General features: G+C 41.1%; 1 protein-coding gene across 1 annotated transcript in view; it reads right to left on the bottom strand.

Moving 5' to 3' along the window:
• PRRC1 (proline rich coiled-coil 1) overlaps nucleotides 1-5,013 on the bottom strand; it is a 41,688-nt gene extending 36,675 nt beyond the window's left edge. Inside the window, exons 1-2 of the mRNA XM_061188118.1 lie at nucleotides 4,889-5,013; nucleotides 321-456 (exon numbers count right to left, since the gene is read on the bottom strand). Of these exons, the coding sequence (XP_061044101.1) occupies nucleotides 321-435 (115 nt within the window). The 5' untranslated portion in view covers nucleotides 436-456; nucleotides 4,889-5,013. The remainder of the gene's footprint in view (nucleotides 1-320; nucleotides 457-4,888) is intronic.
• Nucleotides 5,014-19,119: the final 14,106 nt, after the last annotated feature.

Below are 19,119 nucleotides of genomic sequence, written 5' to 3'. Positions count from 1 at the left end.
AAGCTCAGATGATGATCAGCATTTTAAGCAATACTTTAGCAAAGTTTTCACTTAAGGTATGTACATTCTTTTTTTAGACATAATATATTGCACACTTAATAGACTACAGTATAGTGTAACCATAATTTTTATATGCACTGGGAAACAAAAGAATTCATGTGACTCACTTTATTGCAATATTCACTTTATTGTAGTGGTCTGGAACTGAACTCACAGTATCTCTGAGGTCTGCCTCTATGCTTTTTTTAAATGACTCTGAGAAAAGATGACAGTATCTTGACTATCCTCAAAACATACTGACGCTAGACAACGGCATGTACCTAAAGGGGCTGGGGGGGAAGACGGCTGTGCCGCTGCGGCAGCTACAGCCAGTCCCGCTGAACTTGGTGGAGGAGTCCCAGGTGGTGTTGTCTCTATTCCACTCTCTTCCATCATTTTTCTTCAATTACGGTAAAACTGCAAAAATATTAAAATGTAATAAATATTACACAGTAATAAAAAGTATATTTTTAAACCTTGTATACTTAGAGAATAGTTTTTTAAAATAATCAACAGACAGATGTCTGTCTTTACTGTTTATAATGCCACTTATCTCCAGGTGAAGGGTTTGTCAAAATTCCTAAGAAAATAGTCTGTGAGAATATTTAATGTGCAAACAATCTGAGACATTTTCATACACCTAACTCCATTACTGAGAAATAATTTTACGTTAACTAAGTAATTAATTACCCAATATATTTCAAACAGTAAATTACTAATTTAATTTCTGCCACATGAATGCATGGTAGATTTATATCTAGATTCCAGTCACTATTACTTTTAAAATAAAAATAAATTACTTAAAGTAATCTTGAAACACTTCCTCTCTCCTCATTAAGCAGTGTATGCGGGCTACTCCTGTTAACAGTAAAAAAAAAATTTTTTTACTGTGCTCGATTCCCAGGTTTTCTTAGTTTACATTCTAAAATGTGCCCCATAATGGCTAAATGATATGTTTCGGGTTTTAGAAAAGTTAACTGTAGCAAAAATGCCACTAGATAGCATTTCGACCTAACAGTCAAAAATGGGTTACAAAATGTGGGGAAATTTCCTTAAAAATTACAAATTTTCAAGCCTGCCTCAAGTATAAAATCAAAACTTCTAAACCTACCAAATAAGTTTTTGAAGTTTTTACTCATTTAACAAATATTCAGTGACGGTCAACCACTTGCCAAGCACTGTACTGGCGCCTCTGGAAATACAGTGTAAGCAAAACAAACGGGATACTTAAAGTCCAGTCCGGGAGACAGTCAAACAATAAGAGCAACATAACAATGAACCACAGCCTGAATGATGTGCTCTGAGAGCAAGAACAATTCTGCTCGCTGGGAATACGGTTTTGACTTGCGGACAGAAAAGGGTTCCCCAAGGAAGTCACATATAAGCTGAGATCTGAGGGACGATCAGAATTTAATTAGGCAAGGGAAAGGAGCTAAAGAGGGCACATGCCAGAAAAAGTGAATATAGAGAAGGTATAAAGGCCCTGGAAGGTTGAGGGACATTGACACATTCAAGAAAACGCATGCAGCAAAAAGCAGAAAGGAATAATGAGGACCGGAGACACGGACAGGAGCTCAGACTGTGCTGAGACGTATAAGCCAAATTAAAGAGTTGGGTTTTTTAAGAACAGAAAGTCACTGTGGGACATTCAAACTGGGAATGACATATTGGGTCTTTCCACTTTTTTGAAGAAATTTCAGATTCACAAGAAGATGCCAAAATAGAGCAGACTTCATGAATACCTTAAACCCAGTTCCTGCCGATGATGGCATCCTACGTAACTAGACTACGGTGATAAAACCCAGGAAATTAACATTGGTACAATGCGAGTAACTGAACTACAGACCTCATTTGGATTTCACCTGTTTTTACATTCTCATGTGTGTGTGTGTGTGTAGTTCTATGAAGTTTCATCATATGCACTGACTCATGTAGCTACCACCACAATCAGGACACAGAACTGTTCCATCACCCCAAAGAAACTCCCACATGCTGCTCCTTGGTCACACCCTCTCATCAACCATAAGCTCTGGCAACCAACTGTTCTCTACCATTTTCTCATTTCATGAATGTTACAGAAATAGAATCATACAGCACACAACTTTTTGAGATTGGTTTTTTTCACTCAACAGAATGCTCTTAAGATCCATCCAAGTTGTTGGATATATCAATGGTTGGTTCTTTATTGCTGAAGAGTATTCCATTTTATAGTTGTACCACTGTTTGCTTGTCCATTTATTTGTTGAAGGACATTTAGGCTGATTCCAGCTTTTGGCAATTCATATTTGTGTTTTGGAAAAATTCCTCTGACCACAGTATGCAGTCTGTGCCATAGGGCAGTCAGAGTAGATGCAGAGAGACAATTAAGAAGGATATAGAAGTAGTTCAAATAACATCCTAGGTTAGTGATTCTCAAATGGGGAGTGGAGGAGGGTGATTCTGCCCCTCTCCCCCCCAAGGGTCATTTGGCAATGTCTGGAGACATATTTGGTTGTCAGAACTAGGGGGTATTACTGGCATCTAGTAGGTAAAGGCTGGGGATACTGCTAAAAATCCTACAATGCACAGGATGGCCCCCACAAGAAAGAGTTATCTGGCCCCAGACTAAGGTGATGATAGTGGAGATGGAGAGAGTGGATAGACTCAAGAAATGTTTAGGTGGTTAACACTCAGTGATAGACTGGATATGGGGTCCAGGAGGGGGAGAGGCATGACTTGCACAACTGGAGAGATAGTGGTGCCATTCAGTAAGACGGGGAACACTGGAGGAGGTCAAGATGTATGTCTGACATCTTGGGAGAGGAGGGATTATGCAGTATTTAATACTGGACATGCTAAGTTCAAGCTCCTTGAAACGTCCAAGTACCGTTGACTTGGTCTGCAGCTCAGAAACCACAAAAATGTGGTCTTCATCAGTTTACTGATAGTCTCTAAAGTCATGTGCTGAAAAGAGATTATCTGAGAACACCAAGAGAAAAAAGAAGATGGCCCAACGAACCCTTGAAGAAGAGCCCAGGAGAAAAAAAAAAGCCTGCAGAGAAGAATGAAAGACCAGAAAGATAGGAAGAAAACCAGGAGGCTGCGGTGTCCAAAAGCCAGAGTGTTTCAAGGTAGGAATGGGCAACAGTATCAAATGCTACAGAAAAGACAAATAGGATGATATATGAAAAAGTCAATGGATTTACCAAACTGGAGATAAAACTTAGTGAGAGCCGTTTCCATAGAAGGAGTGGGGCTAGAAGCCAATTTCAACTGGACTGAGGTGTGAGGTGAAGCAAATATGTACAACACTTTCAAAAAGTTTTGTTTTGAATGTAGAGGAAAGATCTATGGCAGTAAGTAGAAAACAGGTATCCAGGGAAGCAAAATCCTTTCATTCAATACCTACAGACGAAGATAATCAGGGACAGAATGACCTTCTGGGGACTTTATCACTCCCTGACAAAGCTACCTCTTTTCTTCATCTCATTTTTCCACTGGTTATTCATCTTCCTCCTACAGATGCTACCAATTCTCATAGTAATTAGTAGAAGGCATATTTAAACATAAATATTAATGAATGCATTTGCAAAAGAACCTGTACAATGAATACAACCCATAAAATGGAATAATTGGTCAATTTCTTTCTGTCTTTAAAAGCCATACTATTTGAGAATTGGCTTAATGACAATATTGGGTAAATTTTGGATGCATAAACATAATACCTTCTACTAAAGAAAAGCTCTTGTGATAAAAGTAACAGCAAAGTGTCAGAGTTGGTAAAGGTTCTAGTGCTCATTCTCGACACAAAAAGTATATTAATGTATCAGCATTAAAGAAAAAGTGATGGAAATGGCTTGGAAAATTGAGTCCTCAGTCTCTGGACCGACCCTGATCTTCCAATTTGCTTGTGTCTTGGTTCTTCAGTTAAAAAGTACGTGGCTACTTATAAAGATACAAGAAATGGAATAATGAAGGTTTGATAAACGTAAAAGCTCGTTAAAAGCGATTATTATTGTTGATTACCGGTTCAAAAGATAGTCTCTATTACCCTTTAGTGAGCACTGCTGCAGGAAGGTCTGAGTTTTGTCTCTGTATTCCCACTTCTTATCCCAAAATAACTTCCATAAATGTTCACTGACAAAATAGCAGCTGTACAGGGAAAAGACTGGAATGCCAAAATGTGTCACGTTCGCAGAAATGTACATGTTGTCTCTTAAAATAACTACTTCGAATGACAAAAACTCTCTTGGATTGGACAAATTCTGCCAATCTAGAGCACGGGCTATCCGGCAAACTTGCCCGAAGCAGTTCCCAGGAACGAACAAAGAGACGGCAGAGTGCAAAAGCCCTCTGGAGCGGCGCTAGGCACCGATGGGGGAACCCACGGGAAAGGAAGCTACATCCCATTGCCCGTCCCCATTTGTTGACCTAGGAGTCTCCCAGGCGGTAGCCGCCTCCCCACAAGCTCTGCCACGTCTCCAGGCAGGGCTGGGCCGAGCTAAGGTCAATGGGCTCCTGCCTCGTTCTCTCCCCTCCGGCGAGCGCGGTGGAAGGTGGAGCCAAACAGCCCGGGGCGCCGGCGTCGGTCCCGGAACTGGAGCAAAGTGCCGGATAAGACCCCCGGGCCGCACCCACCGTGTAAGCCACGGCGGGAACGGCTTGCCTCTCGAGGCGCACCCTGAACCCTGCATGCACCCACGGCCCGCGCCCGGACTGCACGACGGCAGAGCTCCCAAACTACCCTAGCTCTCGGGGCGCCTGCCGGCCCGCCCACCTCGCACCACGGCGCCCCTGGGAGCCGGTTTGGGAGCCCGCGTCCCATCCGGCCGCCCGCATACACCCGCGTTACTGCCAGGCTGACACTCACCTGCGGGCCGGAAAGAGTGTCTGCGTGGCAGTGAAGAGTGGGAATTAGAAAGGCTGAGCTGCAGGACAACGAGAAGACGACCAAGATGCAGGAAAGAGCTAGCCGCGCGCACCCCCGCCTCCAAGATGGCCACCGTAGGTGCACGTCCCTGCGCTGCCACGTCGTCCGCGCGCCGCCCCGCCCCGCCCCTGCGCCGCCCCGCCCCGCCCCTGCGCCGCCCCGCCCCGCCCCTGCGCCGCCCCGCCCCTGCCCCGCCCCGCGCTCCGCCCCGTCTCGCTCGCCCGGAGCCCCGACCCGTGGCCGCAAATTAAACCTGCTGGAGTACTTGGGGCCAAAGATCCTCCTTTCCGTAGGGCTGGGTGCTTCCCAGCTCTAGGAGCATTCTCTAGCAGGACTGCCCAACTTTCCACGCCGCAACCTCCGTACGCGAGAATGGAACCCTTGTTACCGGGTGTAGCTCACTTACTCTGTGCCGTGTCCGCCCACGGGGATGACGGTGAACCAGCCCGGGTCGTCCAGTCCAGTCCCCGCCTCCAGGAAGGACCTCGCTCCAGAAACAGGAGACTTATCCTATGTATTTTCAAAGATTTCCAGATAATAGCGGTTGCATCAAGCAGGAGAGATATAACGGTGGCAGCTACCATACTGATTTCCCCCCCAAAGTTCGTGTATTACACATTCTTTTTTTTTTTTAATGGAAAACCAAAGATTATCCACTTTCTTAACCTTACGTGCTGCACTTAAAACAGTTCCTGAAAGTCGGTGCTCAATAATGTACACTAAATCAATGAATAGAGTGCAATGGAGGAATATAAAGAATTTGCTATCAGAAGTCCCGTTTAGGTCCAGGAGTGCCCTAATGCCACTTGAGCAGTCATGGGACCTTGTACAGGTCACTTATTCTCCCTAAGTCTCCATATTCCATCTGTAAGATAGGAATAATATTGTTTGCCATCTCTAATCAAGCAGGTAACAGAGTTAAAATAAGACATACGAAAGCACTTTTTAAACTAAGCGGTAAACACATGAAAAACTTGTTTTTATTGTTCCCAAATTCCTTCAGGAACTCATTTGTAGATTTAGCATTAATATCCCGGACTTGACAGCTGAAAGCATTTAAAAATACCAATACCTCACTGAAGTGTTAATACTATTTAACTATGCCCTAACTTCAGACAAAATGATTTGCAGCTGCAGTGGGTTGTTCCCTTTGGCAGTGACTCTTATCCCACCCACTGAGAATGTGTGTAGATGGCTGTCTAGGTTACTCTCCAGAAAGTGCTGTTTGGGTTGGTGTTGAAAATAGTTACCATCTCTATCCTCTTTGGTCTACACCCTTAATAGCTATAAGAACTGTTGCTTTCTTCATTCATTCAACAAATATTTATTAGTGGCTGCAATGTGCTGAGCGTCAGTACTGGAAATGTAGCAATGAACAAGACAGACAAGATCCTTACACTGAGGGAGAGGCAGATCTTCTCACAGGAGAGGCAGGCTATGAGCAGGAAAATAAACGAACTAAGTACTGTTTGTGATGGGCACTTTGAGGAAAGTCAATAGGGTGATTATTATTGACAGTAATTGGGGTAGGCCACTTTGGATAGGACAGATGTGCAAGGCTTCTCTGAGGAGGTGCGATTTGAGCAGAGATCATAAAGAAGCAGCCCTGTGGTTCTCTGAACAGAAGGAAGAGCATGCAAAGGCTCTGAGGGTGGGTGACTGGCACATTTGCAGAACAAGAAGGAAATCGGGACTGAGAGGGTGGTAAGAAATGAGGTCAGAGAGATAGCTGGGCCAAATCGTAGCCAGCCTTGTAGGCCATCTTACGGCCTTTGGGTTATATTCTGAGAGAAATGAGAAGCAGGTGGAAGGTTTTGAGCAGAGGAGGGACAAGACTTGACTTCAGTTTTAAATCATTCTGATTGCTGTGTGGACTGTAGGCAGGTGCAAAGACTAAAGCAGAGTGATCATAATGAGGTGATGGTGCCTTAGAGTAACTAATGGGATGAGGGCAGAGCGGGTACATGGTGTGGACATATTTTGAAGGTTAAGCTGTCATGATTTACTGATCGATTGGATGTGGCTGTATTAGTTTCCTAAGACTGCCAAAAAAAATTACCGCAACTGGTTGGCTAAAAGCAACATAAATTTATTCTCACACAGTTCTAGAGAACAGAAGTCCAAACTCAAGGGTCAGCAGGGCCTCTCTGAAGGCTCTAGGACAGCATCCTTCCTTGCCTCTTCTAGCTTCAGGGGAGCCAGATGTTCTTTGGCTTGTGCCAGCCTAACTTCAATTTCTGCCTTTAGTTCCACATGGCCTCCTCTCCTGTGTCTCTGTGTCTCAAATCTCCCTCTGCCTTTCTTTTATAAACATGCCTGTCACTGCATTTAGGGCCCACCCTAAATCCACAATAATCTCATCTCAAGATCCTTGAGGATCTAGACCCTATTTCTAAATAAGGTCCTATTCACAAGTTCCAGGTGGACGCATCTTTTTGTGAAGAACACTGTTCTACCCACTTACGTGGGTCATGAGAAACAGGAGTCAACCAAATAAGCAGGATTATAAAATAGGTTTTGAAGTTAACCTTGAATTGCATTTATAAATTGATTTACTCATCACGTCTCATTTAAATTTCAAAACAACTTTGTGTGGCAGGTATTATTATTATTCCAATGTAAGAAATAAGAAAACTAAGGCTCTGAGAATTGTGTGTAGGCCTGGAATTAGAACCCAGAATTCTTCAGCTATACCCCAGATTCTTGCCTGCTTTTGGGGTGGTGGGGTAAGAAGATATGTTCTTAGACGGAGGGCACTGAGGGGAGTCAATGGAAGATTATAGCTTAATGACAGACCTACTAAGGTTTTTTGGTTTTAGCTAGCAGAACTCATCAAATTTTTTTGTATAGGAAGTTTCTAACACATAATAGAGTTCATTTCTGAGCTACAGTGCTATAGTGGAATGTTGCTTTTATTGCTCAAAGCCAGAGGCAAACAAAACTATTTCTCACTTGAGGCTTTTTTCAGCTCAATTCGTAGTTAATAGATTATTCTTAAATAGTCTTAAAACAGTCCATAAATTCTGTACTATTCATATGAATATTGATGTGTTTATCTGCAGGTGGAGAGGAGACCAGGCTGAGGCTCTGAGCATCTCCAGCATAACCGGGACTAGAGGCAGAGCTGAATCCGATTGAGAGACCATGGGCTCTGCTGAGAGAACAGTCAGTGAGTTATACAACCAGGAAGGACACATCAGCAGATGTGTCAAGGGTACCGGCTCATGCATAGAGATCAGGGGCTCATACCCACATCCAACTCCTGCAAAGAGGAGATGTAAGTTCCTTTGGCACCTAGGAAGGAGGAGGGTGGTTGTCCCAAACACTGCATGGGACATACCTGTACTAAGAAATTATTCATTGCTTATCTGGAATTCAACTTTAGGAGGAAAGCAAGCCATGACTGAGAGTCTGAGAGGCAATGTAGTGTAGATTAGGACACAGATATTGGTACCAGGTGCCCTGGATTTGAATCCTGACTCTACACCTGCTAGGTCAACAGCTAGCCTTGGGCATGTCACTTAAACTCACTGTGTCTTGATTTTTTCACCTATAGAATGAGAATTATACTAATACTTACCTCATAGTTTTGTTGTTGTTGTTTTTTGGTTTTTGTTTTTTTTTTAATTTATTTTATTTTTGGCTGCATAGGTCTTCGTTGCTGCGTGTGGGCTTTCTCTAGTTGTGGCGCGCAGGGGCTACTCTTCGTTGTGGTGTGAGGGCTTCTTATTGTGGTGGCTTCTCTTGTTGTGGAGCAGGGACTCTAGGTGCGTGGGCTTCAGTAGCTGTGGCACGCGGGCTCCGTAGTTGTGGCGCACAGGCTTAGTTGCTCCGTGGCATGTGGGATCTTCCTGGACCAGGGCCCGAACCCGTGTCCCCTGCATTGGCAGGCGGATTCTTAACCACTGCACCACCAGGGAAGCCCCTTACCTCATAGTTTTTTTACTTGTGGATTGAATAACTTAATATGTGTGAAGTGCTTAGAACAGTGCCTAAATCACAGTATTCTCTAGATAAGTGTTAGAGGTAATAGTCTCTATATATTCTTTGACTTTTAAATTGCCTAAATATTCACCTGACAATGACTGTTTTAAACCAAAAAGATTTTTATTTAGGTGAGTCTGAGTTGTAATTTCCAAATAAAGTTTTTATATGCTTCTTTGTTTGTTTTCAACGACAGAAAATTTAGTTTAGTTTTAAACAGAGTGACTCAACCTCTTGATTTGCCCAGGACACTCCCAATTTACTGCCATATTCTCACTCTCAAAAGTGTTCCAATTTGGACAATAAATCTTGTGCTCATCCTAGTTACAGAGATATTAAGGAGTTACTCTCTTTGCACATGTGAGTTACAGTGTGGAAATGTCAGTACCTGCTCCTTGCCTGAACACACATAATCATCATTACCAGAGTCCACTGCAGTTTGCTTCAAAAAACTAACTTATCTTTCTAAAATATGCATTTATAAAAACACTCTGACTCCTCATTGCCTGCATGGTAAATTCTTAAAAACTCAACTTATCCTTATTTTCTAGACTCTTCTCCTCTTCCTACATCTTCCTCCATATTCTCCAGGCACCAGCCTCAAGGATATGCCCCCTCCTGAAACCACGTGCCTTTGTTCTGATCAGTTCCTCTGCCTGAAATGCCTTTTCTCTTTCCACCAAATGAGGAATCCTCATTTTTCAAGGACCAGCTCAAAGTTTTCTTCCATTATAAACCTTCGTGCATTGCATTTTTGTTGATTTCGTCTATAGTCACTGTTCATTTATAAGCTCCTTGATGGCAATAACTTTGTCTTTAAAATCCCAATATATTCAAATGTTTACATAGAGTGACATGTTATCTGCAGAAAGTGACATTTTTACTTCTTCTTTTCCAACGTGGATTCCTTTTATTTCTTTTTCTTCTCTGATTGCCGTGGCTAGGACTTCCAAAACTATGTTGAATAAAAGTGGCGAGAGTGAACATCCTTATCTTGTTCCTGACCTTAGAGGAAAGGCTTTCAGTTTTTCACCATTGAAAATAATGTTTGCTGTGAGTTTGTCATATATGGCCTTTATTATGTTGAGGTATGTTCCCTCTATGTCCACTTTCTGGAGAGTTTTTATCATAAATGGGTGTTAAAGTTTGTCAAAAACTTTTTCTGCATCTATTGAGATGATCATATGGTTTTTATCCTTCCGCTTGTTAATGTGGTGTATCACATTGATTGATTTCCATATGTTGAAGAATCCTGTATCCCTGGGATAAATCATGGTTTATGATCCTTTTAATGTGTTGTTGGATTTGGTTTGCTAGTATTTTGTTGAGGATTTTTGCATCTATGTTCATCAGTGATATTGGCCTGTAATTTTCTTTTTTGTGTGTGATATCTTTGTCTGGTTTTGGTTTCAGGGTGATGGTGGCCTCGTAGAGTGAGCGTGGAAGTGTTCCTTCCTCTGCAATTTTTTGGAAGAGTTTCAGAATGTTAGGTGTTAAACCCCCAACAGCCAAAGCAATCTTGAGAAAGGAAAACAGAGCTGGAGGAATCAGGCTCCCTGACTTCAGACTATACTATTTTGATGACTGTAGCTTTGTAGTATGTATGGCACTGGCACAAAAACAGAAATATAGATCAATGGAACAGGATAGAAAGTCCAGAGATAAACCCACGCACCTATGGTCACCTAATCTATGATAAAAGAGGCAAGAATATACAATGGAGAAAAGACAGTCTCTTCAATAAGTGGTGCTGGGAAAACTGGACAGCTACATGTAAAAGAATGAAATCAGAACATTCTATAACACCATACACAAAAATAAACTCAACATAGGTTAAAGACCTAAATGTAAGGCTGGATACTATAAAACTTTTAGAGGAAAACATAGGTAGAACACTTTAACATAAATTGCAGCAAGATCTTTTTCGATCCACCTCCTAGAGTAATGAAAATAAAAACAAAAATAAACAAATGGGACCTAATTAAACCTAAAAGCTTTTGCACAGAAGAGGAAACCATAAACAAAACAAAAAGACAACCCTCAGAATGGGAGAAAATATTTGCAAACAAATCAATTGACAAGGGATTAATCTCCAAAACAGAAACAGCTCATGCAGCTCAATATCAAAAAAACAAACAACCCTATCAAAAAATGGGTGGAAGATCTAAATAGACATTTCTCCAAAGAATACATACAAGTGGCTAAAAAGCACATGAAAAGATGCTCAACATCACTAATTATTAGAGAAATGAAAATCAAAACTATAATGAGGTATCACCTCATGCCAGTCAGAATGGCCATCATCAAAAAATCTACAAGCAAGAAAGACAAATATCATATGATATCGCTTATATGTGGAATCTAAAAAAAAAAATGGTACAAATGAACTTATATACAAAACAAAAATAGAGTTACAGATGTAGAAAACACACTTATGGTTACCAGGCAGTAAGGGGGGGGAGGGATAAATTGGGAGATTGGGATGGATGTATACACACTACTATATATAAAATAGATAAGTAATAAAGACATACTGTATAGCACAGAGAACTCTACTCAATACTCTGTAATGGCCTATATGGGAAAAGAATCTAAAAAAGAGTGGATATATGTATATGGATACATATAACTGATTCAGTTTGCTGTACAGCAGAAACTAACACAACATTGTAAATCAACTAGACTCCAATAAAAAATTTTTTAAAAAACCCTACAAACAGTAAATGCTGGAGAGGGTGTGGAGAAAAGGGAACCTCCTACACTGTTGGTGGGAATGTAAATTGGTACAGCCACTGTGGAGAACAGTATGGAGGTTCCTTTAAAAACTAAAAATAGAGCTACCGTATGATCCAGCAATCCCACTCCTGGGCATATATCCAGAAAAACCATAATTCGAAAAGGCACATGTACCCCAATGTTCATTGCAACACTATGTACAATAGCCAGGACATGGAAGCAACCTAAATGTCCATCTACAGATGTATGGATAAAGAAGATGTGGCACATATATACAATGGAATATTACTCAGCCGTAAATAAAGAACGAAATAATGCCATTTGCAGCAACTTGGATGGACCCCGAGATTATCATACTAAGTGAAGTAAGTCAGACAAAGGAAGACAAACATCATATGATATCGCTTATATGTGGACTCTAAAAAAATGGTACAAACGAACCTATTTACAAAACAGAAATAGAGTTACAGATGTAGAAAACAAACTTATGGTAAGAGGGGGAGGGATAAATTGGGAGATTGGGATTGACATATACACACTACTATATATAAAATAGATAACTAATAAGGACCTGCTGTATAGCACAGGGAACTCTACTCAGTACTCTTTAATGACCTATATGGGAATAGAATCTAAAAAAGAGTGGATATATGTATATGTATAACTGATTCACTTTGCTGTACAGCAGCAACTAACACAACATTGTAAATCAACTATAATCCAATAAAAATTAATTTAAAAAACAAATGTTTATATAGAGTGAGTATTCTATGAACTTTTTTGAATTGATTTGAACTTTCTATGAAGATCCATGTGTAGTACACACATTGCAAAAAGTACTTATAATCATCTTTTTTTCTCCCTTAAATATGATTTTGCTAAAAATAATCATGTAGGTGGCTGAGCAAATATGCTTCCTTTGGAAAATTTGAAATTTTACTTTGAACAAGAACCCATGCAACTGAAATGAGTTCTCTGCCAAAAACAAGAACAAAAACAAAAAACACACTGATAATATGCAGTAACATATTACAAAGGATTCTAATTTTTTTCTAGACTTTTTTTTTCTTACAAAGTTTAGTTTGCATAATTTTAACTAAGTGTTCCTGAAGCATAATAACTCCTAAATATTTATACCTGTAGTATTGATTCTCAAGTCTTTGGATTTACAGAACACTCCACTTTTCCCCTCTAGGTTTTACATCATAGTTTAGAAAAGAAAAGGAAATATAACACAGTTGTTCTTACAAGCACATTCATTTTCAAGCAATGTTTAAAACGCAGAACTTGTATTCATTCTTTTGGCAATTCAGCATTTTCTCTAAGGCTTAGAATTGAAATTTTGGGAAGACAGCCTAGGAGATTAATGACTCCAGCTCACATACCACATACCAACCCAACTGCATGTACACAACCATTTGGTGTCTTCCCACTTGCACTTCTCTTAGAACTGCTGCTGAGCAGGTCATCAGGATAAGGTGGAAAATGCACTAGCTTAGAAATCTAATACTGCCATTAATTAGCAGTGCAACTCTGGAGTTACCTTCTCTGCGCTTCAATTTCTTCCCCTGACAAGTAAAGGACAGCTAAGTGATTTCTGTACTGGATGTTAATTATGGTTGGCTTCCTAACAACACAAGAAAAGAAACTGATAAGACATTGTACTTACCAACATAGATGAAAAGTCCTAGATGAAATGTTAGAAGATGGAATTGAGGAGGATACAATGATGATGATGATGATGATGATGATATTGATATACATTGTGATTAACTAGGTTTTTTCCACCAGGAATGCAAGAGTGGTTCCATTTCAGAAGAATGTACTGATGATTTAATAAATTTTAAAAGAAAATGAATCTGATAACACCCATAGATACGGAAAAAAGCACTTGATAAAGTTCAACTCTTATTCATGATAACTCTTGGTTAACTAGAATTAGAAGGCATCTTTAACCTGATAAAGGGCATCTGCAAAATAGCACAGAAGATATCATAGTTAATGGTGAGCTATTAGAAGATTTTACTTAAAGTAAGTAATAATGGAAAAAGAGATTAAAATTTTTAACAGGGAAAGTAAAAACCAATACTGTTCTCATCTGCAGTAAAACTTCCTATTGAAATGATCCAGTACTTATTCCTTGCACCCCTTTTTCCAATTTTTAGTTACTAGTCCATGGCTTTAAACAACATCTATATTCCAGAGATTCCCCCATTTATATGTCCAACCATAAATTCTCTCCTAAACTCTAAACTATTTAATAGCTTTAACTTGGTGTCTCATCAGGAGGCTAATTAAAACTCTTGATGTTTCCAAAATAACCCCACTCCACTTACACTCTTCCTGCTCAGTGAATGGCAATTCTGCTTTTCCATTTGCTCTGGTAAAAAAAACACCTTGGATCAGAGTCAACATCAACAGTGGTAAGTCATGTTGATAGAATCTGCCCTCGATATGATGTGATGAAAATGGCACTTTGCTCTGTAGTCTTCCACCCCAAGACCCATAATCCTGACGGATGCTGAGAATAAAGATATATCCTACAACATCCCTGACCACTATTCCTCAGAACTGTCAGGCTCATCAAAAGTAAGGAAAGTCTGAGAAACTATTACAGTCAAGAGGAGTCTAAGGAGACAACGCCAACTAAATGTAATGTGGTGCGGAAACAAAGGCCACCCAAAGGAGAACAAGAAAAGGCTCTTTACTCAGAGCTTGCAAGGGAGTCAGCCATCACCACTTCTGTTTGGCAGAGACTCAAAGGCAGGCAGTGGGGTAGGAAAGCTTTTAGGGGAAAGAAGGGAAGGCTTCAGGTATGCCCTGATTAGAGGCTGTGGCATAAGGAAGCTGTAGGTGAGCTATCTAGAAGCCCAACATTCTATGTGATTGGTTAGGAGGACATATTTGGCTTTCTCTGGTTGGTCCTAAACTGGAAGCTGTCAGTTATTAATCAACTCTTGGCCATTTGGGGCTGATTGCTGCAGGGGTTACTATTTGGCTTCCTGGGCAGGTTGCTATAGGTTGCAGGTCAGAGTTCTATTTTTATATGTGGTCTGGCCGTTGTCCGTTTTTATATTCAGTCTCTCAGAAGTATCCTGGATGAGATCTTGGAACTGAAAAAGGACATTAGGTAAAAACTAAGGAAATCCAAATAAAAGCATGACTTTAGTTAGTAATATAACAGTATTGGTTCATTAATTGTGACAAAGGCACCATACTGATGTAAGATGTTTTAGTGACAGAGGAAACTGGGTGTGGGGTATAACGGAACTCTGTACTATCTTCTTAATTTTTCTGTGAATCTAAAACTGTTCTGAAAACTAAAGTTTGTTTAAAAACAACAACACCTTAGAGATATCCTTGACTCCTCCCTTCCCTCACCCTCCACATCCAATCCTTTCGCAAATTCTTAGTATTGACCCCACCCCTCTGCTGTACTGGTGTCACCTTAGCCAACTTCATCACCTCTGCCTTGGAAATCTTCACTAGTTTCCTAAGGGCCCACCTGCTTCCACTCCAGGCTATGTGATACTTTTCCACAGAGCTTTACTGTGGTCTACAAAACAACGGAAAGCTTCAACAGGTTTGGGGGCCCGATGAATATGGTTGGTGGAGGAAGGAGAGCTGTCAAATCGTATTTCTAATGACTGGATCAAATACAGTCCCTATAAAAGTCAGAAGTTGGCTCTTTTCAGGGACTGGATCCTACAAGCATAACTCTGTCTTGCCTAGTAAGTATAAATTCAGATTTTTATTTCAGATGCTAAACATTTTTTAAAAGTTTGAGTCGATATGTTTTTTTCATTAGTAATGTATACACACAGTACAAAATTCAAAGTTACAGAAAAGTGTGTAATGCCAAGTTTCTCTCATAAGTCTTATACTCCAACCTCATTGTTCTTCTCCTTAGAGACAACCACTGCTCTGAATCTCACAAGCACATGTAATGCATACTCTTTTCCTTGTGTTTTTTACACAACTGGAAAGACACCATATATACTATATTATACCTCAGTGCTCGGTGTGTGAGTGTAAATGCTGCATGCACATGAGTGTACACACACTGGGACCCTTTGCTGCAGTGCTGCAATGCTTGCACCTGGATAAACGTCGAGCAACAAAATACAAAGAAACTATAAGGGACTAAAAATAACTGTGTGCAGCTGGGGAAAATTATGGACAACAAAATACAAGAAAGACCAAAAAGCCCAACTGCCACTTCTGAAGAGCCAGGAGCCAAAGCAGGGGGTCGGGAGCAAAAGCAGGGTACTGCGCATGCCCCCTGCACACAGCACCACAAAGGGGTGGGCAAACCATCTAATCCACTGCTCTGGCCTGACCCCTGGACACACTCCTACCCTCACCCCTTATAAGGAACAAACTCACCCCCACTCAGGGAGCGAGCAAGCAAGGGAACCTGTTATTTGTTCTCGCTCCCCCCAATAAAGCCTTGCTTGAATTTGTTGTCTGGCCTCTGATCAATTTCTACTGATTTAGGAGGCCAAGAACACTGGTCAGTTAACATACTTGGTGGCAACCACGAAGGGACAATTGTCCCCTTCCCAGGAGAGACTCTGGGCACCTCCAAGACCACTGAACGCAGATTCCCTGTGGGTAGCAAGTGGCCTCCTGAACCTCTTGTTTCAGCATCACCACGTTTGGTATGTCTGCCTACCTGGGTCCTGAGGGCCTTAGTACCCTCATTCAGGCAACGCTTTCACCCTCTCCTTTGTTCTTTTTTCCCTCACCATCCCTTTCCCTCTCCTGAAAACTCTCTACTTCTCCTCTCTGTCCTCTCCTACTTCTCTCCTATCCTTCAGAGAGAGTGGATGTTGGACAGCTACAGCATCACTCCTCTCAGCTTGTGAGACCTGCTCCCTCTGGCCGGCAATGGCTCACCTTGACAGGTGACAAGCAGAGGTGGGAGAGCCTTGCTTGACACTGTGTGGATCCTGGTCCAGCAGGCTCTCCCTGACCTGAGATTTAAGAGAGTGATAGAGGTTCAAACCTCATATCGTGTAGTGGCTGGAAGTCTGATCATCCCAATATTCTCAGCTTTATTTTCCTGCCACTAAGAGAAGTCCTGGTGGGAATGGGCTGAAGCAGCAGATTTCTATATACTGGTGTATGCCTGGGTGAGAGTCCCACAGATGACGTACAACTGACTGGTTTCCGGGCTTGATCACACCAGTGGGCAGTGGACAGGGTGCTCCCTCCTTCGCTGGCCCTTTCTGGAAGCACACAGGTTGGTGCCTGAATAGACACCCACAGGGGGCGGATTGAAACAGCAATCTCTCTCTTTCTGCCTCTTTCTCTTTTTCAGTCTTTTCTGTCCCTTCTCCCTTTACCTCTTCCTTGGTCCTCACCCTTACACTCCTATCTCCTTCATCCTGAAGACTCCTTGTTTGTGTCTTTAAGTTCTGTCATTGGTATCTTTGTTTGTGATGTAGTTTTGTCTGTCCAGCTGCTCCTGCAAGTCTCTGCTGACATCGTGGGGCACAGTGGAGTACTTAAGACTTGAAATACAAACACAGCTCACATTGCCTGCGACTCCAGCCTTGGTTTACTTAGTGGGATTTTAAAGAACAAAAAGGAAATGAGAGGGGCTTGCATCTCTCTCCTCTGCCTTTGCAATGTAACTATTCTGCCTGGGCTCTCAGGAACTACCTGATTCATCTGTAATCCCCCAGACTGAGGAAAAAAAAGGGCCATTTTTAATTCAAGTGGGAAAACTATGAGATCTCTAGTTCTGTAGAAATTGGCTTTTCTGGCTTAATTTTGTGGGTTTAATTAATACAGACCTGTCTTTAGAGTCATCAACATTAAGTACAATACAGTCATTGTACCTAAGATTACTGCAAGTCAATAAGTACATATTGTTTCTGTTATCAAATCTGTCAACAAGGAAAATTGCCTGATATTAAATTTTTAAGTAAATATAACTGGGATAAGAGCTTTTTGGTTAACTCTATAGGAATAATTATGTTTTGGAAATGTCCATCTAAAATAGTCTCTCCAAATTTTGGTAACTTGAAACTAAATTAAGTTAAATGATAGGAATCCATTGCATATCCAGACCATTTCAAGTAAAACGAAATATTGGAACATTAACTGCTAAGCAGGTCTAAATTTACTACTACCACTTTTGTTTTCTTGAAAGAGGGAAGCTAAAGATGTTTGGGTTTATTTGACACGTCTTGAGCCACATTAAGGAAAGAACTTGTGCTTTGGGAAGATACATGTTTCTAGAGGTTATGGGATATTCCAATCAGGGAATGCTAATATAAAAGACAGTTCATGGTTGCTTAAGGAAAGTAGGATGTGTGTTTTCAAAAAAGAAGGTATGAGGAATGGAAATATATTTTGTTAAAAGGAAAAAGGTGATTTTTTTGTCCTGGAGCTGGTTATTTCTGAATCGAAAGAATAAGGGACAGGATAATATGGCTACAGAGAGTTGCAGAAGGTTTGCGGAAAAGGAATATTGGGAAAAGAATTTTGTATGTGGTCAGGACTTTCTAAGGTTGGATTAATTTAATTAGCAAAATGGTTTTTATTAAGAGTAGGCTGATGCAAGACTGGATTTGGTTTCTCTCTCTCATAAGAGAACAAAGTTTTCCTGGAATGCTGCTTTTTATAACAGATCTTGTGAGTTCCTCTGCCTTTAAGTGATCTGTATTTACTTTTGAAATCTTTTTTCACCTTAGCTCAAGGCATAAGTACTGTTTCACAGCTACCTATGATCCTATCTGACCGGGTGTTTTAAAACTTTCTGAACTTTTTGACAGGCTTCCCAAATATCAAATTCTAATTAAAGTTCTTTTGACTTCCAGTTAACTTTGGGATGCTTCAAGGGGCCCCTGGAGCATCACAAAGAGAGATCCTAAACTAATTGGGTTCATTTGGTATGTTAAATTATATGGGACACGTTGTGAAAACTCACTGTTGCCTGTGTCAGATGGAATCATCAGGCTCTCCCCAATTTTATGATAGCCGCCAAACAGATAGGAGATAGCCGCCAATCTCACACCTTACTCTATGTCCAAAAAAAAAAATCCCCTGGGGGAATACTCCCACCTCTAGGCCCTCAGGTCCTGACCCCCGTGGCATTTTCCATTGCACCCAACTCCATTTCCTCCAGGAGTTCCTTTTTGCACCTCTAGGACCCTCTTCACTTCAGGCCTTGGCAGCCCAGACCCTGTTACAGGTTACATATTGGGCTGGCCACTTCCAAGCAGCCAACATCCTAGGTTTTATAGATGCTCAATCTCAAGAAATACCCCCAGCATAGGGAAAGATTATAGGACAAAAGCCTCCCGGTAAATGTTTCCAGGATGCCGGACATCATTTCTAGGAGCACTCTTTCTTGGTTGCAGGTTACTCAACATGGGAGGATCCTCTTCTAAGCCAGAAGAAGCACCTCTGAAGCATATCCTTAAAAATTGGAAATTTTT

This window comes from Eubalaena glacialis, chromosome 4 (genome assembly GCF_028564815.1).
Source record: "Eubalaena glacialis isolate mEubGla1 chromosome 4, mEubGla1.1.hap2.+ XY, whole genome shotgun sequence".
Taxonomy (NCBI): domain Eukaryota; kingdom Metazoa; phylum Chordata; class Mammalia; order Artiodactyla; family Balaenidae; genus Eubalaena; species Eubalaena glacialis.
This window is presented reverse-complemented; position numbering and strand designations above follow the sequence as displayed.